Below are 8,203 nucleotides of genomic sequence, written 5' to 3'. Positions count from 1 at the left end.
ACTCCATATACTGTACATGTATCAAATAGTATCTGAAAGCCTGAAATCAAGGAAAACAGAAATTGATGGAGGCACTTTCATCTTTTTTCCCTCGATCCAAACCATTTGGAAACACACCTAACACAAAACAAAAAAGTTTGCTAATTTCAGGCAGCGGCGCAACCCGACAGTTTAGTAAAAGCCAAAATATAAATGTCCTTTGATGCCTATTTTTTGGTATCATCTACACTACAGTCCAATGTGTTGTTTTCTGGGACCCAAACAACGTTCTGATGCAAAACAAATATAGTAAGTTATTCTAAAACAATCCCATCTTGGATTTAGTTCTAACCTTTTAAAATATACATGAACTTGTTGTCAGAAAGATATTCTGAGATTTGGAAAAATAATAGCGCCTAACACTTACTTTATCAGAAGTCTGTATAAATAATGCAGTATATTGGTAATTACCCTGGCTTACGCAGTGCAGCTATGGTTGGGATCATGTCAACAAATGGAGAATAACCCGACTTTCTCAAACAATCAGAAGTTTCAGGACAGACAACCCCCATCATAATTAAGCCATGTAAGATTAGACTGGGGGGGGGGGAAGTACTTCAATAACCAAACCTTTACTTTTAAATGAGGCAAAATCATAGTTGAAAATGCTGAAATAAAGCAGTTGACAAACCTATTGCATTTATGCAAAAACGTTCACCCGGAAGGGCAACACGTACATTTATTCATTCAATTCGCGTTTAGACAATTGTTGTACCTAACAAAATATAATAGCATGTGAACGAAATATTTCATCACCCACACACACGTGGGAAGAGAGCACTCATAAAGTTGATTACATTTACTTGACTTGGCAAAGTACATCATGTTATCAAGAAAATGGGTTGACCATGTCGTGCTGATAAACTAACTGTACAGTATGCTTAGAGTATTTTGCTTAATACATGTACCTCTGTTATACACTTTGGTGGGGAATCTTGCAGATTAATGGGCAAGAATATAATAAATCTCTTAGAACAACTTGAGATATTTCTTGGGATGTTTTCTTTCATACACATACTGTACTACGTTTCTAAGTGCTTTACAATTAGTAATTGCCTAAGTCATTGGATCCAATCGCTAATCCGCACATGATAGAGCACACCCTCCACTCCCTGGGGATTATTCAGCCAGGCACCATTTAACAAGCACGTAAATGCAGATCTAACCACATTAACTTTCGGATTCTACCGGTTACCCATTCAACACCTGGGTTGAGAGTGGCAAATTTAGATAAGTTTCTTGCCAAAGGACATTAGTACCATAGTGGGACTCGAACTGCGAACCACATGATCTACATTCCGATGACGTATCCTTATAGACCACAACATCTCTACATCGATATGATATGATTTTTTCCTGATATTATTATTATTATTCCTGCTTTTCTACATTTATTGAAGCTGACTTGTGGTCAGGGCACTCTTCACTCCACTCACAGGATCTTTGATGATCAATAACCCTTGTGATCAAGTTATATATGTAATTGAATTTATTTATTAAAGGGCAGGTCCAGCCCATTTGAACAAATACAGAAAAATTAAACAAACAAAACAAAAAATTGTCATAACATTCTTATCTTTTGTTTGATTTTGATGAAAGTATGAAACTTTCATCGTTTTGTTTGTTTAATTTTTCTCTATTCATTTGATTCAACTTGCAAATGGGTCAGGCATACCCTTCAAGGTTGATGATAGTGCTATTGGGAAAAGCACTTCCTACAGTATCGCATTCCCAATATTCATGCGAAATAAAAATTACATCTCTTGTCATGCAAGTCTATATGCAGTGATAGTTTTCATCTTAATTCTTCCGAGTTTGATTGCTTTTCAAAGTTGACATTGCCATCAGTGTCTGTATATCCCATCAAATGAGAGTAATGGTTTGGGTTGATGAAACCACGAGGATCAACCAACACTGCTTTGTCACGGATGGAGAAGGATGAGATCGCGTTCGTGACTGCGGGTAGGCTTACATCACTCTGTTGGAACTCCGTCTTCACGTCTCTCAGAAAGAAATTGAATGTGCACGCAGTGTAAGTCTGGGATGTGTGGTTGTGGTACATCTTAGCTACGTATCCTTTGGTGAACCAATGCAGGATGATGGGTGTGAAGATCATTAATGACGAAATACCACCTGCTATATAGGTCATCGCACCAACCTCATTAGAAAGGACAAGTGTAGTAATCAATCCAGTACTGACGATGCTCGTTGACAAGGAGAAAAATTTGACAAGGCAGACCATTTTGGTGAGGGGTCCGTTGTATATGAGCCTTTCTCCATTCTGCTCTTCCTTGAGTTCTACCTTGAGTGGATTGAAGCTGGTTGATATCTTCCTTCTACTCCTAGTTCCAGGATAAACTAGTTTGCTATACTGAAGGTTTTCCTGCAAATTGTCAGAAGATGTCAACTGTGTATGGAAAAAAAATCAAGAAAATCACATCAACATACATGTACATGTACAATATTTTCAATTTCATTACAATATATTCCTCATGGAGTTGTTTACAAATGATAAAGATGAAAGAAGATAGAAAGGAAAGCTACACAAATGTTTTGATGCATTTGGTCTCTTGGGGGGGGGGGGGGGGGCATTTTAATTCATATATGTCTCAGCTCAGATATTACAGGCTAGTCTTTTTTTTCAAGACTTGTTGTCGCCAAATACTTAACATTAAGGTATTGTCACAGCAAATGGGGGAAAATAAACAAGGTCTAAGGAAATAAGACAAGAAGTAAATAACCCCTCCAAAAAAAAAGTTGGATTGATACAGCTCTCTTATTTTTTATCATGGCATAATCATTGCATTGATTGATTACCATTAGAAAGTGTTTATTCCTCTTTGAAATGATACCTAGTCTCAGCAGTCAGCATACACCAAGGCCATAACTAAAGTAAAGCTTCAGTCTCTGATATCTCAATGGTTGTTCCGCTGAGACTGGTCGGCTGGCCACAATTGACCTGGCTCCATGACCGCCTTTATTCAATGATTTCTCATAGTACATATCAGTTTGATAATTTAATTGCCCATATGATCAGACAGTTACTTCTGTCTAGGCCTAGAATAGACCGAAAACTTCAGTGTCTGATATCAACGGTTGCTCTGCTAGCTGCTGACATTGCATCTGGCTCCTGAATGTCAAAAAATGTCAGTTAATTAAAGAAATGACCATACCAGATGGTTATTTCTGTCTAGGCCTAGACTAGACCGAAGTTTCTGTCTCTTTCGTTTGTTAGCCTCTGATTTAGGCAAATCAGAGGCTAACGAACTAAAAACTTCGGTCTAGATCTAGGCCTAATAAGACTTAGATTCAGCAGCAGCAGAACTGTAGTGTTGTCTTCCCCCCACTCCAGGGTCGAAGGGAGCGCATGCGTGTTCCCAAAAAGTCCGGTAGATCGTAGAGGGGTAAGTCCGGCTCGTAGTAAACAAAAATCCAGCCCGCATTGACATTACACCGGACTTAGGGCCTTATGGGGGTGTTTTCAAAAGGGGGGACATGCATATACGTGTAGGTCCACCCTAAATATTAAGCACTGAGTGGAGGGGGGGGGGCAGGTACCGGGTTGTCTTTTTGATTATAATTATAAGAATTAAGAGAATGAAGCTATAAATCGGTTTAGATATAATATCAGTACCGTAACTGTCTGTAGTAACCTGTAGACTAGATCAAATCATGACCATCTGTATTCTAACTTACATAATCACGACGAATTCCAATGCCAGGGGCAGAGGCAGAGCTGGAGAAGCAGCTTCGTAACGTTATCACTCTCCTCGCCATGATCGTGGGGGCCCGAACAACGTGAGGCCGCAGTATTAACTTTAACAACTGTGGTAGGCCTACTCCTTCAACTTTTTTAAATACTATGCTGAGGCCACTCATCTCGAATACGACCGTTTTTTGGCTAGACAATAAACTGTCGCCTTGGCTTGACGTAAATCTCAGTTTAGTTCGGAGCTCGAGGCCTAGATCAGAGCGATAATCCAGGGAGCTGGAGCAGCAAAAGTTCGAGAATTATGTGCTAGATGAATGAGAATGAGCATATCGGCTGTACCGTACCACCCGGCCCGACCGGCGCGGCCCGGACCGGGCCGGAGCGGCATAGCACTTGCCTCGCCGTACTATACAGAGATAGACCTTATCAAGACAATTTACTCTAGCTTACTTCCGTAGTACACTCGGCAAGCGGTGTGAAGATAACAGGTTTGAAAAGTTATTTTACAGCATGCATCTCCTTTTCCAGGATATTTAATACATCTTATCAAATTCTGATGAATAGTTCCTTGAAATAATTAAAAAAGCGACTTACATACTATTTGAGGTTGTGGAAAAGATCAATAAATGCTCCGAAAGTTTAAAAGACTCCGCATAAATCACAGGGGATGCCTCCCGGGATGCCCCCCCCCCAAAAAAAAAGTTGACTGCCATTTAATTACGTGCAAATTAGGATTTCAAAAGTGTTTATAATCCCCCCCCCCCCTTGTAGGCAGGCGCGTACGCAGGGGGGGGGGGGGGTTTGGGGGGTTAAACCCCCCCCTTTGGAAATTTTTTGTGTGTAAACCCCCCTAAAAAAAACCTAAAACCCCCCCCCCCCCCCTTTTGGATTTTTTTTTTTTTTTTTTTTTTTTTTTTTTAATTATTAAAAAAAAAAAAAAAAAAAAAAATTATTCCCATGGCCGACCTAAAAAAGGTGACCTTACCCCCCCCCAACGGAGCAAAATGTCAAATTTCCAAATTTCGAGACCAAAAAAAAAAAAAAAAGTGTCCTCTTACCCCCCCCCCGCTTATTCAGCGGTCGGCTGAGTCGTTGCGATTTTTTTTGGGACCAAAAAAAAAAAAATGTGTCCTCTTACCCCCCCCCCCCCCCCCCCCCCCCCCCCCGCTTATTCAGCGGCTGGCTGAGTCGTTGCGAAATTTTCGGACCGATTTATAAATGTTAAAACCCCCCCCTTGAAAAAATCCTGCGTACGCGCCTGCTTGTAGGCATACTTCCTTAAAGTTAACCTAATGTAAAAGGCAACTTACATTAAAATTAAGACTATGAGAAAGATTAATGAAGGATGAAATTGTTGAAAGACCACCCCCCCCCCCCCCCTCCGGCCCCCATAACCCCCTGGGAATCTGCATGTGTTTTTGTTTGCCTTGGAGGCGCCATACGTTAACAGTGAAATATGCGAGGTATTTCAAAATTGATTATAATTCCCATAGGACTTATTAGAAATTATATAAAACGGGACTCACATGAAATTTTAGGACCGGCCAGTTAAACGGCCGGGGCTGGTGATATAAGATTTTTTTTTAATTGTTCGTTTTGCGAAGCGATTGGATCCCATCTTTTATCTAGTCTTCTTTCCTTTCTTGCATTTTCTTTCCTCACCAATTATCCTAAAGAAAATGTGAAAATCTCTGTTGTTATGTATAATATGAAAGTGTTTCCTGATAAGTGTTGTGCTCCTCAGGCGCTGATCCACGAGGGGGGGGGGGGGGGGGGGGCGACGGGTCCGGCTCCCCTCTGGCAAAAAAAAAAGAAAAAAAAAAAGATTCGCTTGAAAAAAAAGTGTTTCTTCTCCCCCCGGCTTATTGACAGGCTGGATGAATCGCTGCTAAATATTATCACAAATCCCCCCCCCCCCCCTCTTGCCACTGGCTGGTTCCGCCACTGGTGCTCCTTGCTCTTGACAAAAAGTTCGCTTAAATATTTGACAAAACAGTCTTGATTTTATAAGGTATGAAATATTGTTTTCTGCACAGAAAGATTTAAGTTTATATTAAAATTTTGAAAATCAACTTGCTGCAATTTGAAAAAGGGAGAAGCATTTGTCTAATTATTTGGTATAGCATTAGTAATATCAATTATCTGAAGTAATAATAAACACGATTCGCATTAATCCCAAGAATTTGAAAGTAAGCCTTAGGCTTCACATGCATAACCATAATTATCAAAAATTACATCCCTGTAGCAAATAAATCTCCATCAAAAACAATTTGAACCTTTATACACATATTATTATTATTAAATATCACTGGATTCACAACACTTTCAGAGATTCGAAATTTTCCTATATCCTGCCAAGCCTTCAGCATTTCTAAATAAAATCAGGGGGGATCCAGGGGGGGGGGGCTTGGGGAAGCACGCCCCCTTTTTTTTCCTTCTGAACAAAAAATAGCAGGAAAAAAGCTATATGAAGCTGCCAATGATTGAGGGACTAATAATTATAAGTGATGAGACATAGTTGAACTTTGACAATGCATTCTATGCCTATTACATGATGATTTTAACAAGTGCATTTTACCCATAAGTGATCCGCCCCCTATCCTAATTTAAAAAAAAAAAAATACTAAGTACATTTATCTCTTTGAAATTCACCTCTTCATTTGTTTCAACACTTAAAGAAAAATGAACACATAGGCCTAATACATTGCATTTTAACTTGCTGAACTATGTTTCCAAACCAGGGCACATCATTATCCTTGCCCATCCACAAAAAGTTTGATTTATTTATTGACTTTAAAAAGATATTGTAGCGTACTTATACAATTTGTAGCTTTCACAGAAAAAGAAATATGTCCGGCAAACAATATTTGTTAAATTTTTTCCAATTTGAACTCCCTTGATGGAATCTTTTTTTATTTGCCAGCGTTGGCGCTGGCAAATAAAAAATGGCAAATAAAGAATGAACCCCATTGTCTAACCCCTCGTTTTATGTTAAAGTACTCCGTGGAATGTGCCCATTGATAACACAACTAATCATATCTGTAGGGGCGGCGGGGCGTCGTTTAAAGTTGGGAGGGGGAGCATCAACAAAAAGGGGCATTTTCTGGGGGAAATGTCACATACAAAGGAAAACCTCAAAGTGAAAATATACAAATTTTGGAAATTGGTGATGTATTACATTACCCCTACATTATTGTGATTACTTTATCAGGGGTGATTTCAATATTTGTTTCTCTCTTTACAAGGTCCAAGATACTGCTTATAAGGCATCATACTTTGCAGTTGGGGATGATGGTCTGAATATTCATTTACGAGCAAGACTTGTGAGGTCGCTGTGTGAAAAATTTCATCTTTTAAAGAGGGAGGGGGGGGGGGGAGAAACAATCCTGATGGAATTTTAAGTCAAATTTAATCATCAAAAGACTGAAAGACCTTTAATAAGTAACACATTATATCAACTATGAAGGCAAACAAGTTTTGGGAAAATTAACGAAAATTTTGCTCTTAGTCGCTATAAATTAGGGGCACATATGTTATGGAGAAAGAAAAAGGGGGCGCTTATCTAAAGGGAAAAGGACACTTATTAGAAAAGAAAAAGAGCACATATCAAAATAAAAACGGAAATTATCAGAGGTGAAACTGGGGCACTTCTCACATCTGAAAAATGGGCACCCTTTAGAAATGAAAAAAGGTGCTTATAAGATTGGAAAAGGGGAATTTGTCGAAGAAAAAGGGGCACCAATCAGATTTTAACAGAGGCATTTATTAAAGGTGAAAAGGGATATTTATAAAAAGAGATGGGGCTCTTGTAAACAAACAAAAAAAGGAAAATGGGCACTTATCATAAGGAAAAGGGGCATTTATAAGAAAGGGAGGGGCACGTGTCAACATAGAAGGGGTACCTATCAGATGTTAAATAGGGGTATTGATCGGCAGAGGGGAAATGGCAATAATGAAAAGGGGAAGGGCTCTTACAATCATAAAAGAAAAAGGGGCACTTATCAGAAGGTAAATGAATACTTAATAGAATGGAAAAGGAGCACGTTGCAAATTTAATATGGCACTTAGGGGGCATTAATGAGAAAGGGAAGGGGAGCGTATTAAAAGGGAAAGGGGCACTTATCAAAATGCTTTCTTTCTACCTTTCTGTTTCTTATTATATGCTTTTCCTTCTATCATCTTCTTTTCAATTCTACCTTTCCTTTTGCTTTTCATTATCTTTACCTTTCTATGATCTCTTCTATCTTTGCTTATGTTATTCTAAGTTTTTCCTTCTATCGTTTTCTCTTTCTGTCTTTACTTATGCTATTCTTTTATCGCAGTCTCTCTCTGGCTTTCCTTATATAATTTTCTCTTCTATATTTCCCTTTGCCATTCATTCTCTTTACCCTTCTCTCTTTGTCTTTCCTTATGTTGTTCTTAGCTACAGGGTCAAGTTCAGTGGTTCAACTG

At 39.0% G+C, this 8,203-nt stretch overlaps 1 protein-coding gene across 1 annotated transcript; it reads right to left on the bottom strand.

Annotated features, from left to right (window-relative positions):
* Positions 1-673: 673 nt before the first annotated feature.
* Positions 674-4,102, bottom strand: LOC100891061 (transmembrane protein 70, mitochondrial). The gene is made up of 2 exons (XM_003726984.3): positions 3,736-4,102; positions 674-2,446 (listed from the first exon to the last, which is right to left on the bottom strand). Exons 1-2 carry the CDS (start codon positions 3,916-3,918, stop codon positions 1,835-1,837), a joined length of 795 nt encoding a protein of 264 aa, XP_003727032.2. The 5' UTR covers positions 3,919-4,102; the 3' UTR covers positions 674-1,834.
* Positions 4,103-8,203: the final 4,101 nt, after the last annotated feature.

Source organism: Strongylocentrotus purpuratus, unplaced genomic scaffold (genome assembly GCF_000002235.5).
Source record: "Strongylocentrotus purpuratus isolate Spur 01 unplaced genomic scaffold, Spur_5.0 spur5_scaffold_14, whole genome shotgun sequence".
Lineage (NCBI taxonomy): Eukaryota > Metazoa > Echinodermata > Echinoidea > Camarodonta > Strongylocentrotidae > Strongylocentrotus > Strongylocentrotus purpuratus.
Note: the sequence above shows the minus strand (reverse complement) of the source record. Positions and strands in the feature narration are given on the sequence as shown.

What these genes read in the sequence shown, in the direction of transcription:
- LOC100891061 (XM_003726984.3), bottom strand. Translation starts at nt 3,918, where the DNA reads ATGAGTGGCCTCAGCATAGTATTTAAAAAAGTTGAAGGAGTAGGCCTA. An exon ending in TTGGAATTCGTCGTGATTAT is followed by an intron (nt 2,447 to 3,735) that starts GTAAGTTAGAAT and finishes TTCCATACACAG; the next exon opens with TTGACATCTTCTGACAATTT.